The sequence below is a fragment of the Drosophila rhopaloa genome, unplaced genomic scaffold, assembly GCF_018152115.1.
Source record: "Drosophila rhopaloa isolate 14029-0021.01 unplaced genomic scaffold, ASM1815211v1 contig_2, whole genome shotgun sequence".
NCBI classification, from domain to species: domain Eukaryota; kingdom Metazoa; phylum Arthropoda; class Insecta; order Diptera; family Drosophilidae; genus Drosophila; species Drosophila rhopaloa.
Window position 1 is genome coordinate 7,716,332 of NW_025335083.1, and position 16,700 is coordinate 7,733,031.

Consider the following 16,700-nt stretch of genomic DNA (forward strand, 5'->3'; position numbering starts at 1 on the left):
TGTATAACAACATAAATTAAAAGTTAAAAATAAAACAAAAATTTTAAAGTCAAAAATGTAATTTATTTTTTAAAAATAAAACGAATTTAGCCTTTTAAAACTAAGGCTTGCCCCCAAAATAATAACTTTTTATATTTATTTAATTATGCACATATTTATGAACTACAATCGTAACGGGCATTGCAAGATACCGAATAATTAATCATAAGCTGCCAGTTATGAATCTCGCTCGCTGTTATTGGATTTTAAAAAAATTTTAAAATCTGGTAATAAATTCCAATTGATATGTTTTTGTTTGAGATATTTAGGAATAATTTGTACAGTGTGTCATCTATTCTCTTGCACGTCTGTATAAAAACAACATTCATATAATATATGTAATAAAATAACTTAAATATACCCAGCTTTTCAGGCCAATAAATATTCATTCGAATTACTCATTATGGATTTTTGCTGATGATTAAATATTTTAAAGAAAGTATAGAATGCAGCGAAATGATCTTTCGTTATCTTTAAAGTTCCAACAGAAGTCCAAGCGGTTTTCCTTGCTTTTAACGATTTTGCGATCATAATAGAATCGTCACTTTCATATGCTTCTGTATTTGTTTATGTGCAACAGTGTTCATGTACTATAACTTATAAAAAGCCCTCGAAATATTTAAAAGCTTTCTATCTTTGTATATAAAGTTCATGAAGTTCACTCAGTCTTAAAGTACAACTCGGTGGGTGAGTATCGCGAAAAGCTTGCTGCTAAATATTTGAGGTCATCTGGAACACATTACCTTTCCTTGGCAATACCTGTGTATATTTTTATCTACATCTGTACTTATGTGTACCCACGGCATATATGCGATAGTTAATCTGTAAATGGATACAAAAGTGATAGCTGAAATGTGAAAATTCTTTATATAACGCGAATGTTTATTCCTCAATATGTGCATGTACACAAAAATGTGTGTAGATTGAAAATGCTGTATTTGTTTGTGTTTAAAATAATCTAAATGATCTCACACTAGTGACGGCGTGTGTCATAATAAAACTTCGTGCGTGATCGTTTTTAACCTTTTGAATTGGCGAAAGCACAAAGCCCCAAAGTAGTTAAAACAATATAATCTTCTGTTTAACAATTGATAAAACTAAATAAATAAAACACCTATAACAAATGACCCAAAGCGTTTCTGTGCGTTCGATCATATGATTCGAGATCACCGTAAAATACTATCGAAAGTGTCAACAGAGCCCTATCATAATATTTATGTTATGGATTTCGAGGTGCTGTGTGCATATGTGTCCATCCCAAACGATCGTGCTCAGCACTTCCCACCTTCTGGCGCATCTTTAAACCGTGTATCTTTTCCAGGGATACTTAACAAAACCGATCAGAACCACTTTTCCGTGATGAAATCTATGAAGTTTTAAAAACCTACAAATCAATGGGGATTCTCCAAGCTTAAACCAAACAAATTAAAGTGAAATACCCAGTGCAGAAAAGCGGGAATTATTATGTATCACAGAAAAAATGTTAAATAACCGTTATAGAAAAAAATTGGAATTATTAAATACAATTATATTTAGGAAGTTTTCTAACCGTTTTTAAAGCTAAAATATAAATTATTGAACTGCAAATAATATTCAACAAATGTTATATCTCACTATAAAACTATAAAAGTTCCTAATTAAAATGAGAAGGTGATTTTGTGGGCAATAATTCGTGAACGTCGTTTTTCGCAGAGTCGTGTTATGTTCTTATTTATAACCCCGAATCCATTTCTTTTTTAAGCAAGGGCAATTTGAAAGCCTGAGTCTCGTTTCTTGTCCTTAAAATGTACTTTGAGCTTATCATAAACATGAAAAAACGGTTCTTAGTGCTTAAAATATGCTCCCGTGTTTTAAATCTATTTGCAATTCTTAACCCAAAAATATACCATATAACAAATACAGATGTACTCGTTTCGGTTCATAACCTATTCGCCTTTTAAAATCAAAATAAAGTTCGCAGTAATTTTAATGTAATTGAAATAATAATTATTTTAGATATCTTACTGATAAGAGCATGGTACGGAAATTCTTTGGAAAGTTTAGTCGTATCTATTGGGTGTTGTCTTACTTTAGTGTTTTGCGATTTTAAGCTCTTATCTATGTAGCTGTAGGAGTGCTAATTAAATAATAATATCTTAACGTGCGTCTTATAGATTGATTGACAAAATACCTTTACCGGTTCATTTATATAACCAATTTCGAAGGCCACTAAACCTGGTTTGTAGACAGAAACATACTGCACCCATCAATAAATAGTAATGTCATCATTCTGGTGATTATATTTACACGATCCCAGGTAACCTGTGTATAGTATTCTTGAAAAGTTATGAAACAAGTAGAGTAAAGCTTTTTTAATCGTATAAATACTTATACACATATGACTGACCTCAACTTTGGGTCTTTGGAGCGATTAAAGCTATTCCATTTTTTAAACACAAACTGCAGTTAACTCATAACCAGACCGCTTTGATATTCTTTCTTGTCTTTAATTTATTAAAATGTTTCTATTAGTTTTATTTAAAGGGAGCTTAGATACCAAACAACAATGAGTTGGAATAAGCGGAATACTAGTCAAAGATCGATTTACGACTACCCTGAACATTTAAATCCTTTCCACGAAGATGATAACCACAGACGGCTTCGATTTTTTACATTTAGCAAAAAGAAAAACGAAAATGGCAGGCATAGTCTATCAATCGGAAACTTGCAAGAACTGTGGTGAGTTTTTCAGTTTCTTTTTGTTTATTTAGTACGATCCCTAAAAAGTATAAATAAACTTTCTGATTAACTTAAATACAAATGTTATTTTAGGAAATCGTATTCTTTTCGTAAAAAGAAATCTTCAACGTTAGGAATAAATAAAACATCAGAAAGCCCGCCAACACTACGACGAGATTTAAATGATAAGTATGTAAAAATATCAGGGGTGCCACAGAAATCTCTATTAAGAAAATAAAATAAAAATTGTTTGAAAAAGTTTTTTGTGACACCCCGTATATCTCGCATTTAAATACGGATTTTATAACCACTTGTATAGTTCCTATTTAAATTCTAGAATTTTCCGCGGGGACCGTCATACATCCCTACAAAATATTGATGCACGAAGAGAGGTAAATATTAAAATCCCTATTTTAACAGAAAGTTAATTATTTACACTATTTATAATTGTAGTCTGACTCAATCTCCAATGGGATGTTCTTCAATCGTAATGATCGATACCGAAGCACAACGCAGTTCTCTGGATATCCCGCGCCAAATCAACAGAATCTAAGGTAACATATATTTTCTATAAATTCCCTAGTAAATAAGCTTAAATAAAATAATTAATTTATCACATTTATAATTGTAGGGAGTTCTTTTTTTGAAAATTAGTTCAATAACAAGTTTGTTTTTTTTATTTTTCAAATTAGGTTATCACAATCTAGTCTAGCAAGCTCAAATCCTTTCGAATCGCAACCGGAATCATGTCCCAGCTCCCCAATGAGTGCTAGAAGATATCGTAAAAAGAGGAAAGCTCCAGCGCCGCCAAAACAAGTTGTAATGAAAATGAAATCTCAGGGAACAATGTATATGTATGATTAATTTTTATTTTAATCGTAGGTTCAGGATTATCTAGCTACCAAAGACATCGAGTCTCTTGCCTCTGAAATTGAAGAGTTTGTCAACAACAGAAACGAATCTTTAATAAAACAAGAAGTTAGAGAGGAAGTCGCTAAACCAAATCTACCAAATATTTCGGTTACTGCACCGATCCCCGATAGCGAACCTAACCCCAGCACGTCCACAACAACACAGACTAATAATGTAAAGCAATCCAATGAAATATGCACAGTCATTGAAAAGGAAAATAGCACTACCCCTGACTCGGATGCCAAACCTAATACATGCACTTCCCCAACACCACAATGGATTGGCACAGTTCACGTAAAGCAGTCCCATGATGCAGAAATATCAAGAACATCTATGGACGGTCAAAAAATAACTTCATTTAATACTGTGAGCCAACATAATCCCTGCATGTCTAAATCACCTGAGTGCATTGCCAGCATACACATAACGCAATCCACTGAACCCAGAATAGTATGCGATCAAAAACCAAATAATGATTTTCACATTCATTTTGAGGAAAACAAAATCAACAAACAGCCAAACGGCAGCATACCTGTTAGTGCCAGAGAAGAGTCCTTAGTTATTGATGGCATTTCGAAGGAGTCGCAGAATCCAAATCATACAGAAATAGTAAAGCATTCAATCATTTTGGTAGATTCTGAAAGCAACATTAAACCATGCACTTCCAAAGCACAGTCCATTGTTAATAATGATGCAAAAATACACAGTGAATCTGAAAATTTGAGCTTAGACCTTCAACCAAATGAAGATAGAAAAACTAACTCATTTGGCACGGTCAAACAAATTTCAAAGATTTTTGAAGAAAACATTAGTTATAGTGCTCCTAACAATATTCCCAAAAAAAATACAGCAGATAGCATAATTGTAAATGGTGCTAGGTCAAAGAATGAAGAAAACTATCGCGTTTTAAACTCAATTCAACCGAATCCATCTGAATCTAGCGAAGTATTGCAAATCAGAGAAGAATTTGAGTTGGAAAATGAAGTGAGAATTGCTGAAAGGCAAAGAAACGATCACTTCAGATCTTCACTCTCCGCGGAACGGGAATCAAATGCTACACCGACACCGCGAATGAGGAAGAAGAAGTCAATTAAGGAAGTGCTAGAGTCTATAAGCAGAAATCAAAAGATTTTAAATGAAAGTGCAGCCAAGGGCACAAAAGTTTACTTAACTCCCTCCTATGCTGAAAATAAATACAACCATCCCAATGAGTTAAATAACGTTAGTAGTACAGCTTCTAAGGAAGTGACTTCTGCCAACATTTCGGTTAGTACGTCGGATACCAACGAATCACAAACACAAAATAACTTGTTTATAAGCAAAATAAGCAAATTTAAGGGCAACATCAGAGAGTCATCTCCTACTTCGTCGAACTTAGACTGGAACCCTTTACCGAAACCAAGTCGGGCCCATAATCTATCTAGTTCTAATTACAACAACGGCTCGTGTTAATGAGTTAAATTAATAATGCTATAAACAAATAAATATTTATATCAAACAAAAACCAAATTATTATGCAATAAAATACGAACATGTACTTATAATAAATAAAGTGGTTTCAATTGGAAGCTTTCAAAAGAAAATGCATTAGCTGGGTAATTTATGGTCACCACATCACACGTGGGCAGATTTCTACAGTTTTATAGAATTTATTATCTTTAAAGTAACAATTGTTCATCTAGTGTTAGTAAAGTTTTGAAAAATAATTTTGGACACACATTTTCCTACTTGCAAATATTATATTACTCAATACCATTTTGTTACTAATGTGATTTCATTTTAAGTCGTTCAGAAGAATGTCCGTTAAGTTGTCCCACGGGATCCTCTTTTGTTAGCTTCGATACTTCATCATAAAATAGGGGAAAGTATTGTATGGCGCAGAATACAGTCAATAGATAAATACCAATAACAATAGTAAGTAAGAGATCAAAGATCGCTGGTTTAACTCTGTAAACATTCAGTTTCACATCGTTCTCGTTGTAGAACATAAAGTCTGGATCTCTGCCGTCGGGCTTATCATATATAATTTTAACATTGTTAAGGTATTTTTCGAAAGCATCCTTAACGTCGTTATTATGCAATATGGATTTAACTCCAAAGTACGGCAATATGTTTTCTTCTTTAATGGCCTAAAAAAACAAAATAGAATAATTTAATTGTCTAGAAAAATCCCACAATTAAATAACTTACCAATTGTCCATCAAAAATGCTGGAAATTGGATCCACTTTGTACATGAAACTTGCCAGAGCCTCCGCAATAATTCTAGACGTATTGACAGTATGCTCCACAATACGACTTTCATCGTTTTTGAAAATGGTTGTTCGAATGGGACTTCTTGGACTTTTCACTGACGACAAAGTAAATGAAGGATAGCGTTTTATGCTAAACCGCTCATGCTCCCAAGCTAGTTTAGTGTCTGCTAGGTTTATCTTCTTATGCACACCCTCCACCGTTAAGCCGTTCGAATACTTTTCAGCTGATGATTTCAGGAGTTTGAAGAAGTTGCTGATAGATGTTTTCTCTTTCGGTGGCTTGGAGACATGCATATACAAGGCATTGTCTTCATTGTAAGATAAACTCTCCGTAATGGTATCCAAACAAAGCACAAACTCAACATTCTAGAAAAAGAGTTGTAAGTTTTAACAATGTATCCACCCAACATTTGAATGGCTGTACTTACCTGTAGAGCATTATCGTCTACTTCAAGCCACTTTTTCGAACCTTGGAAGTTAAGTAGGACGCCAGCGTCCGAAAGCAGAAATCGGAGACGGTATTTGGGTGCCATACTGGAGGTATGGTGCAACTTGCTAAACAGTTCTATGAGCACCAATAAAACGGCAGCATCAGCATTAACAGGATAATCCTAAAAATATAAGATAAACAATGAGTATATTACAAAAAATAACTATTCCCAAAATATAATTTCTCGTTTGTTAAGATGTGCATTTACGATAAACAAGCACTTTATAACTAGTATGACATTGTTTAGGATCATGGAGCTAATATCAGTTTATCAAAGACCATAGTCTTTCAGATAGGGAAATCTTATCTTGAAAGCAAAGATTTATGGTCTTGAATTATGTTAAGTTGTTACGGCCACGTGTAATCTTTTACTTATCAAGATATGAAAGCTTGAAAGCGTTTTTCCTAACCTACATTACTTTAATTTTATATAAACGTATCTAAAATAATATTTTTTAAGCATAAGGCCTTACATTATATATTCCAAATGTTTTTAGATTCGCGGTTATTAATATGACGGGGAGTTTTTGTCCATCTGCAACTGATTCCGTGGGTTTTAGGGCCAACTGATTTGGTATCAGTTCGCCGTGAATAATGGGAACTTTGCTATTCTTGTTGGCCACAATGCTTCCACCACCGACATTTACGTGGTATCTGTTGGCCGAGACAGTCACAATTAATTGTCCCAGTGCGGTTTGGTTTTGACCCACTTTATCCGTGGTCGTGTAGGTAATGTCATCGATGATCTTTTCTAAATCTTTATTGTAGGGCGCGAAGTAAATGGGCACCGCAGCCGTATGTGTTAGCATTGATTGCTCCAAAATTGTAATCAGTTCTTTGGTTTCTAGATCCAGGTTCAATATATTTGCCGGCAACATAAGAATTATTCCTCCGGCACTTTGCCTTAACTTGTCAAAATCATGGATAGACAAGTCGGTTAACCTATTTTAAATAAAAATCGTTATAATATTAGTGCAAAATAGTGCGCAGTGTATACTTACCGTGTGAGAACGCAGTGCCTCGAAGTATTCCATGAATACAAAGATCTTGCTTCTAGAGATATTGCAGATACTCGGCTTCCTTAAAGTGGGAAGTAAATACATAATTAAAATGTTGAAAATTGTAAACTTTTATAAAAACTAAATATAATTTTAATATCTTTCAGTAGTTCTCAGAAAGATATAATTGTTTATCTCCACAACATTTGATTATCAGTAGTCAAAAACCATCGGATATGAATAATAATTAGAGGCAGTTCAAAGGGTATTTACTAGTTTGTTTTATTTTGAATGCAACAATTAAAAAATTGTTAATTTTAAAACCAAGCCAATGCTGTAAGTAGCATACGTATGTATATATAGAAACTAAATCTGAAAAACAGGAACACGTTTGCTTGCTTTAATGAGATACAATGTTACTAATTAAATAAAAAGAGACTTCGTCAACGACCTAAATATTTAGGTCAAAAAAGCATGTTATGGTGCGAAAATTATTTTTTTACAAGAGTACAACTGGGGCTCTGCAATAAACGTTGATAATTAATATTTATCTTATCCATTATTTACTTACCAAAATGTTGCCCATTTAGATCGTATTTGGACATGGAAATAACCTCGAATTCGCTTGGCATTACCGGTGAACATATTAGTAACATAGAAAAAACAATGAGAAGGCAGTGAGGTAAGCCGCCTCTAAATATTTCAGCAAAACTATCCGCTTCATTCATCTTTTATCTTTTTTATAGTAATATTCTAATAAATCTGCCGATGTGGGCAATTAACTAATTATAAAAATGAATTCGGAAAACTGTCAGCTGTTTTATCGATGGAAGAGGTGGTTGAATAATGTGGACAATCGGACTATTACATTTTCGTCTTCGTCGGAATGTTTGAATTGATACAAATATAATTATGATGGAACGGGGGGAATATTTGAATCACTCTCAATGAAAGTTAATATTGCTCATGAATGTAAAAAATAAGAAAAACTGCATGTTTTATATGACCAAATATCAAATATTAATGACTATTTTTCTTTCATTTTAGATAGTTTATGTACGCTTTCATTTTTGCTTATATATTCTTTTCATTATCATATATCAGAGTTCCAAAACTGATTTCAATAATTATTTCATATGACAATACTGAGAGTGGTAAACTAGGACACTTATAGGCCTGTTCTCGTCCTAATGGACTAGAATCAATGGTGAATCACACCATTTTGATTTTTCGGTAATGGAATTATTTCAAATTCAAAATATAGCTAGTTTTAAATATAATGTTAAAACTAAACCATAACACAAAATAATAATAAAGTTTTATTTATTTAATGATGATTAATTTTATATTGTCATCTCCTCATTTAATTTATATAATATTTAGATTTTATGTTTTTATTTTCGATTTCTTCTAAAAATATTGCATTGCCGCCGTTCCAAACTTGACAATATTTTCCTGCAATAAATTATTGTTGAGATAGTAGCAATGCACAAATATATCGTTTTTTTGCGCATCTCTGATTATGACTTTGAATTTTACAGAAAGAAGCTCTTTTATTAACGAAAAATTTAGTCATGCCCGCATTTAAAGGTACAATTGTGTTTTTAAGTTTATCTTTTGCAAAACTTAACCATGTTGTTTTCAGTTAAGGTAAAGTGGGGCCGGGAGCTCTACACAGATATTGATGTAAACACCGACGAGGAGCCGATATTGTTTAAAGCCCAGTTGTTTGCGCTTACTGGCGTTCAACCGGATCGTCAAAAAGTTATGTGCAAGGGTGGAATTCTGAAGGATGATCAGTGGAACCTGCAAATCAAAGACGTAAGTGTACACTTAAAGATTTTGGAAAACTTAGGCCTAATCAAACACAATTTTTTCAGGGAGCTGTGGTGTTGTTGCTGGGCAGCAAAGAGAGTGTCCCAGAAGTGCCTGCTACACCGGTCAAATTTATAGAGGACATGAATGAAGCGGAGGCCGCCACAGCGGTAGGTATCTTAGATGATTTGAGATGAATCTTAATGCGCTGTTATCCTAACTATTAAGCATTGTAAATATTTTGCTATGTAATTTATAATCAACTTCGAGGAATTCCGGTTGCAAGTCTCCAAAAATACGTATTTTTAAAGGTGCTTCAGCAGCAATTGTCTTTGAATCTCACTTAGGTTTGTAGCAGGCTCAAGGTCGAGGATATTTTATGTGCTATACAAAATAGAAAGTTAATTTGTGTTTATATCAAATTTGCTGAGTCATTCGGTTTAATTAAGGTAAAATTATTTGCACAAAATTGAACATTAATTTACAATGTACCTTCTTCAAAGGTTATATTCTTCAAATAATTGTTCGCTAATTTACTTCTTTATTTATCCCTGATTTGGTCAAAATCACAAGTATACAAATCGTAAAAAAGTATTTTTAAATAAAGTAAGACTATTTTATTTTAATATTTTCGGTTCAAATATATATACAAATTTTAACGAGATTATAACATTTAGTGAGATTACTTAAACGTATTCATCTGCCTTCGATCTTCCAAGTAATTTTATATGGTTTATAATTATTTTCAGATGCGTTTGCCAGCCGGACTCACAAATCTGGGCAATACGTGCTACATGAATGCCACAGTTCAGTGTTTAAATGCAGTGCCAGAGCTTCGCACTGCCTTAACCACTTTCAGTCATGATGGAACTGATACCATGTCGACTGCATTTTCCATATCGTCCGCCATGAAGTCCATATTTGCTCAAATGGAAAAGGGCACAACCGTGACGCCCATTGTTTTGCTGCAGGCATTGCACAGGGCATCTCCACAGTTCGCCCAGACTGGCGAAAATGGGACTTATAGGCAGCAGGACGCTAACGAGTGCTGGGCGGAAATCCTTAAAATGTTGCAGCAAAAACTTCGGCCAACAAACCAGGATCCATTGAACACTATCCAGAAAAGACATAGGTGAGTTAATTCCTCCTTTTTTAGTTTCCGATTAACGTATAGTTTCTTATTTCCCTAAAGCTCGTTTATTGACCAATTTTTTGGTGGAACTTTTGAAGTTAAGATGAGCTCGGAAGAGGTTCCGGATGAACCTTCTACAGTAACATCTGAGAATTTCTTGCAGTTGAGTTGCTTTATTTCAATGGATGTTAAATACATGCAGAGCGGACTAAAATCTGTTAGTAAAGTAAAGAAAGCGGTTGAACAGAATTAATTTATAAATTATATGTTTTCAGAAAATGAGAGAGCAATTAATGAAAAAATCGGAAACTCTAGGACGTGATGCGAAGTATATTCGAACTGTAAGCCCTTTTAATCAGTTAAATGAACTGAAACTAACGTCTTTCTGTTTCAGTACTTGGTGAGCCGACTTCCAGCCTATCTCACCGTTCAATTTGTTCGTTTTCAATACAAAGGAAAAGAGGGAATTAATGCCAAGGTGTTAAAGGATATTAAGTTTCCCATTGAGTTTGATGCCTTTGAGTTATGTACTCCCGAATTGCAAAACAAGCTGTGCCCCATGCGCTCGAAATTCAAAGATCTGGAAGACAAGAAGATGGAAGTTGACGTTGTGAAACCGAATGAACCAAAAGAGGAGAACAAGGACATTAAATACGAACAGTTTTGGTTCGACGACGACTTGGGCAGCAACAATTCGGGATACTACACATTGCAAGCCGTGCTGACGCACAAAGGTCGATCGAGTTCCTCGGGACATTACGTTGCTTGGGTTCGTTCCAGCGGCGATGTGTGGTTTAAATTCGACGACGATGAGGTCTCGGCTGTGGCCACAGACGAGATCTTGCGGCTGTCCGGAGGTGGAGACTGGCATTGCGCATACGTCCTTTTATATGCACCCAGACGTTTGGAAAAACTATAATTAATTGTGTTAACATCATTACATTTGTATTGTTAATATAATATTTCTGAATAAATAACCAAAACCTTAAGACCTTATGGACATTTTGTAAATATTTCAGGAATGGATATATTTTAATCGAATTCAAATAACTTAATGACGTTTTATTTCTTATAATTATTTTATTATAACTTTCACATATATCGTAAAAAATTAAATAAGAATTAGCGGCGGTTCACAAAAACCCTGTCCAATATAGGAGTTCTCCCCTATAAGAATAGGCTAAATACATGAAAACAACCAAATTTAATGATTTTTTGATTGCCTTCCTTAGTTTAATAAAATAAAATCAGAGCACTGAAATTATATTTGTGATATATTTATATTTATTTATTTAAACGACTATAGTTAAATTGGGCACATTCCACTGGTTCAAATACAGACGGACTATCGACGTTAACTTGACATGCTTGCAACGAATATTTCATTATAAAACGGTCTTACCAAATCTACCAAATTAATTGTAAATTTCTGTTTATAAACATGGATACGGACTCAATTACAACAGATGAAAACTCTGCTCAGCAATCTATTGCTTTAAGACGGGAATTGCGCCGAAAGAAAATATTGGAAGCCTCTAAGTCACGACTCGACAAACTCAATGGCAGAGCTGCAACTCTACAGAACGAACACCTCGGTAACACATAATTATTTATTCACCGATTTGTACAAAGTGCAAACATTGGACATTGCCTATAAATAATAAGGTCACAAAGTATTGCGATTGCGAAAAAAACGTTGTTTCCTTTTTCAGTAATAATTACTTAAATATCTTAAAATATTTTTCTTTTAGAAAATGTCATGTACATATGTACATACGTATGTATTTATGTATGTGCATATGTGCATATGTAGACTAGGTTGGTCCAAAACAAATCTACTCTTACCGTTTAATATGGAAGCATTTGGTGTGCAATACAAGTCTTCGTAAACAAGAAATATTTACTAAAAGTTTTAGGTATTGTGCAACTGTCTCATACATATCAGTTAAAACAAATCATTTGATGAAAGGTAACAGTGCGTATACGTATCAGTAATAAACTTTAAAGCCAATGCCCAGACCCAAAAACACATTTTTTCAACTGATTTATTCCGGTATGCCTTAAATGCACCAAAGCGCTCAGTATAAGCATGTGAAAGTAGCAGTATTCATTTGCCTATAAATTTGGTCCGCCCTTTTGTACTTATGTATACTTATATAGATGTGTATATATTAATTATTAATTTTATATTTCAGACCATGGCCCGGCCAATCCGCAATATTCTGATCCTGAGGTCGAACCGGATGTTCCAAGAAATCGTCAATTTTTCCAAGAACAACCTGCACCCCAGACTTACAGTGCTCCAAGTGCATTTGTGAAAAGCAGAGTTCACATTATTTTGGCGGCTTGTGTCGGATTTTTATTAGCGCTTTACACAAATAGCAGTGTTTTCTTGCCTGTCCTGCTTTTTGTTATTTTAGAACTTGCTTTCTTGCAATATCATAAACGAGACAATTTACCGCCCAGCGTGGGACCCATGTTGCTCATGTTCATGAATCCAAGTATTACCAACAAAATAAAGCAGTTCAGCAGTATATTTTTGATCCTTCAGTCACTTTTGAGCGATCTTGCGATAACTGTATGTATTGTTTGCTCAGGGAGCATGTTATTATTAAATTTAAGTACGGACTTTGTTACTGTAGTGAAATAAAGAAAATTGTTATTTGAAATTGTGTTTTTACTAGGGGTTGAGAAAATGTACATTAATATTATTATTATGTGTTGTTTGATCTTAAATATCAAGTTTTTATCTTACATTGGCGAGCTCGCAAAATTGTTTTTGATTATTAGATTGTTTTATCAGCAAACCAATCGAATAGTTCAAAAATAGTTTCTTGATTAGAAAACAGGTAAGAACCGAAAACATCCACCATTGCTCTTTCAACCCTGGCAACGGCCTTAAGATGCATACCGCCAAAGCCCTATTTTTAACTGTATATGGGAACTTAAGAGTCGTATTGCTTAGTTTAATAGCTGAAAAATAGTTAATTTATCCTTTTTAATACAAATTTAATTTTACCTTTCAATTTTCCTGAAATTGTCCATAGAACTTTTTTACCTAAGAGTTAAAGTGCTGTAAGAAAAAAGAAAAAATATAAATATTTTTATTTCCTACAAAGATTTTAGTATTGTAAGCTAGCACTTACTATATTCAAATTGGGAATCAAAAAACACCTTTACTGAGCATGCTCAGAAATGCAAAAAAGGAAAAGTGCCCACCCTCGCTTTTGAGCCTGCGCATACTTTGTATCGATTTTAAGACTGTGTACTTATTTCGTAAGCTTGTAGCGAAAAGATGTTTTCATAAACAAGTGCGACGGTCAAATTAGTGCTAAAAAATATATTATTGGTGGAAACGGATTCCTTAGAGAAGTGCAATTATGCAGCCGTTAAAAATGGCATAACATCGTGCTCCTGCAGAGAGATATACGCGTTTTAAAAAAGCCTTGGCAGATTTTTTCCCCAAGTAATTTTAATTGAATAAGGTAAAAACTTATTTAGAACTTCTGTAAAACTCAATTGTAATATTATTATTGTGCAAAATGATTTTATGGGTTGTTTTTTAACCTTTCTCCTTCTGCACAAGTATTATGATTAAAAATCAATATTTTAAAATAACCTTACCAATGAAGAAGGTGGGCGTTCGAGGGTCTTATTGATTAAAACCATTATTTCAGCCATCATGGGAACTGTGTTGAGTTTCAATCCGAGGGATCGGCATCCCATATACTCGTCTCAGCCAAATTTCCAATATAATCACTCGACCGATATAAGAAACGAAAACGACAGTACTGGCTCAATTGATTCGCACCTGAACAACTTCTCGTACGAGCAACTAAATAACGCCAAGAACAGGGAGAACAAGAAGTCGGCCTGCCATCAGTTGTCCAAGAACGTCATAGGACAACAGGGGACTTGCGGAGGAGTGCACATAAACCTACAGACACAAACTCAGCTGAGCTCGCACAACTTGAACAACTTGACGAACGCCTCGAAGGACACGATCACCAATGTCCTGGACACGCATAACGAGAACTCGGTGCTCAAGGCGGAGAAGAGCTCCTTCGAGAAGAACCTAAAGAAGCACTCGATCTTCATAAACGCCCTCTCCTGGAAGAAGCTCTCTACGTCGCATAACAAGAAGAAGATAGAGAACAAGAACAAGTGCGCTAATCTGCCCACGGCTTGCTTCAAAGCCCAACTCCTGGAGTCCTCGTTTGCCTCCTCGTCGGACAAAAATCGAAACATTCAGCTGCACTGCAACCGCATTGAGGAGCACAACCAGCAGCACTGCAATCAGAATCAGAATCAGGTCCAGGACATCCGCGAGGAGGTCATCACAGGACCACCCGGCAAATCGCAGAACCCTTCCAAGGCGAAAGACCCCGTCAAGGTCAACAACAAGAGCTCGATATCGAACCACAACAAGCTGATCCAGAAGCAGCCCCTGACGCTCAGTCTGCCGCAGCAAGTCCAGGCGTCGTCCATTCAGATCAAAAATACCAACCAGATCCCTCGCAAAACCGTTATTCAGGTAAGTAGTCCGGCAGGATTTATCATGATTAATCATTATTTGATTGAAATATTATTAATCGTTTATTAATCTTTTATTTTCATAAAATATATTCAAAAAACTACTTTCAAGTCAAACTTGGGATTTCTTTCAAATAATCCGGAGAAATTATCTTTAATTGTTGCTATTGAATACATTTAATCAATCATATTTAAATTCCCAATACGATTTTGTTCAGATATTTCGGATTTGTTAAATTTGGATTTCACCGTTAAAAGAACTGCCAGAGTTATATTTTTTATTATTTTCCTTATAATCTAAAGGTTAAGATAAGTAAGACCTACCAACATATTTACAGGCATCCACTTCGGAATTGCTTAAGTGCTTGGGAATGTTTTTGCACTGTCGTTGTCAAAGGCTAAACAATTTCGATGCTGGCGATGCTGTTATGTGGCTCAGAGCAGTTGATCGCAGCCTTTTGCTCCAAGGATGGCAGGTAATTTAATTACACCTTTATCATTTATTTATTCCAGATTTTGAATCAAAATGTATTTCATTTGCTGATAAACATTTCTTAATTCAGGATGTAGCGTTTATAAACCCAGCAAATGTGGTTTTTGTCTACATGCTGGTACGCGAACTCGTTAGTGGAGAAGAAAGCAAGGAATCAGATCTTCAGGCTTCAGTTCTCACCTGTTTGTATCTGTCGTACTCATACATGGGCAATGAAATCAGTTATCCTCTCAAACCATTTTTGGTTGAAGACTCAAAGGAAAAGTTTTGGGACAGGTAAGATAAATTATTAATATTTTTTCTTTTCTTATTAAAAAAAGAAAAGAAGCAAACTTTGTCGAGGCGATGTTTATATACCGATGCAGCAACAACAACAAGTTAATATTTTGTAAAAAGATTATGTAATGATACTTATGCGTTTGTGTCTAAAAACAATGAGTAACGTTCAATAATTTGTGAATCGTTCCAATAGCAGCTATATGATATAGTCCTATGATTTTTATACAATTGGAAAATAAGTTTTGAAATCGTACAACGACAGTATTTATCAAAACGACTGTTCCTTGAGTTGCTATGTTTTATATTTTTATTTTATGTCGTATATAGTCAATATAAAGACGCCTTTTAAGTCTGTAGCTAAAATCACATTGCTTTATTTGTATGGTTCTTTAAAATCCTTAACAATGCTTTTCTAACAGTCTCAGAAATATGAAAACGCTATCTTAGGGGAATTAAAGAAACTCCACAAACCAACCGTGAGCAAAAATTAAAACTGTTTTAAATTTTCGTTCACCCATAACTTAGAACCATTTAATATTTTTTAGGAATTTAATTCAGAATTGAAATTGCTTTATATCTTTTTTCAGATGTCTAGTCATTGTAAACAAGCTAAGTGATAAAATGCTTAAAATCAATGCTGAGCCTGGATTTTTTACGGAAGTCTTTACTGAGCTGAAATCTTGTGGTCAATATCATCCTACAATTAAATCGTACTGTGGAGGCGCCTGACGGATGGACGACCGGGAGATTATTGTCAACCTCTCATTGTCTGCGCATCGCCAGAAATTTCCCGAAGAAATGATGGCGAAATACCGTTAATAAAACTTAATATTTTATAAAACATTAGACAATTTCATTATGTCACTATCACGATCGTTCAAATCAAATAATAAAGATTAGTGTTTAAATAAATTAACATCTACGATATGTGTAAAAAGTGCGTTTCTGTTTTCGATAGTTAATTTTTAGGATGACTGTCTTAACACCCAATAGATCCAATAAAGATCCTAAAAGGATTTAATATAAATTCCAACGGAA

General features: G+C 34.3%; 5 protein-coding genes across 6 annotated transcripts; 4 read left to right on the forward strand and 1 right to left on the reverse strand.

Moving 5' to 3' along the window:
* The first annotated feature begins 934 nt into the window (after window positions 1-934).
* Window positions 935-5,217, forward strand: LOC108053239. Of its 2 annotated transcripts, XM_017135844.2 has the most exons (7): window positions 935-953; window positions 2,551-2,757; window positions 2,851-2,946; window positions 3,095-3,149; window positions 3,211-3,311; window positions 3,450-3,576; window positions 3,640-5,217. In XM_017135844.2, the coding sequence occupies exons 2-7, from the start codon at window positions 2,585-2,587 to the stop codon at window positions 5,119-5,121; spliced, it is 2,034 nt and encodes a 677-aa protein (XP_016991333.2). In that variant the 5' UTR covers window positions 935-953; window positions 2,551-2,584; the 3' UTR covers window positions 5,122-5,217. The 2 variants fall into 2 exon arrangements, with proteins under 2 accessions (XP_016991333.2, XP_016991332.2); XM_017135843.2 differs by lacking the exon at window positions 935-953 and having other exon boundaries at window positions 3,077-3,149.
* Window positions 5,218-5,268: 51 nt separating this feature from the next.
* LOC108053240 (nicalin) lies at window positions 5,269-8,244 on the reverse strand. Its single transcript, XM_017135845.2, has 6 exons — window positions 7,982-8,244; window positions 7,414-7,492; window positions 6,886-7,354; window positions 6,351-6,533; window positions 5,860-6,288; window positions 5,269-5,798 (listed from the first exon to the last, which is right to left on the reverse strand). The coding sequence occupies exons 1-6, from the start codon at window positions 8,136-8,138 to the stop codon at window positions 5,433-5,435; spliced, it is 1,683 nt and encodes a 560-aa protein (XP_016991334.2). The 5' UTR covers window positions 8,139-8,244; the 3' UTR covers window positions 5,269-5,432.
* Window positions 8,245-8,898: 654 nt separating this feature from the next.
* On the forward strand, window positions 8,899-11,346 carry LOC108053238 (ubiquitin carboxyl-terminal hydrolase 14). Its single transcript, XM_017135842.2, has 7 exons — window positions 8,899-9,000; window positions 9,056-9,231; window positions 9,291-9,395; window positions 9,975-10,357; window positions 10,418-10,574; window positions 10,633-10,698; window positions 10,752-11,346. Exons 1-7 carry the CDS (start codon window positions 8,985-8,987, stop codon window positions 11,274-11,276), a joined length of 1,428 nt encoding a protein of 475 aa, XP_016991331.2. The 5' UTR covers window positions 8,899-8,984; the 3' UTR covers window positions 11,277-11,346.
* A 373-nt stretch (window positions 11,347-11,719) lies between these two features.
* LOC108053237 lies at window positions 11,720-13,026 on the forward strand. Its single transcript, XM_017135840.2, has 2 exons — window positions 11,720-11,952; window positions 12,553-13,026. The coding sequence occupies exons 1-2, from the start codon at window positions 11,799-11,801 to the stop codon at window positions 13,005-13,007; spliced, it is 609 nt and encodes a 202-aa protein (XP_016991329.2). The 5' UTR covers window positions 11,720-11,798; the 3' UTR covers window positions 13,008-13,026.
* Window positions 13,027-13,608: 582 nt separating this feature from the next.
* On the forward strand, window positions 13,609-16,599 carry LOC108053234 (cyclin-dependent kinase 5 activator 1). The gene is made up of 5 exons (XM_044460252.1): window positions 13,609-13,842; window positions 14,035-14,891; window positions 15,229-15,366; window positions 15,454-15,659; window positions 16,250-16,599. Exons 2-5 carry the CDS (start codon window positions 14,040-14,042, stop codon window positions 16,389-16,391), a joined length of 1,338 nt encoding a protein of 445 aa, XP_044316187.1. The 5' UTR covers window positions 13,609-13,842; window positions 14,035-14,039; the 3' UTR covers window positions 16,392-16,599.
* The last annotated feature ends 101 nt before the right edge of the window (window positions 16,600-16,700 follow it).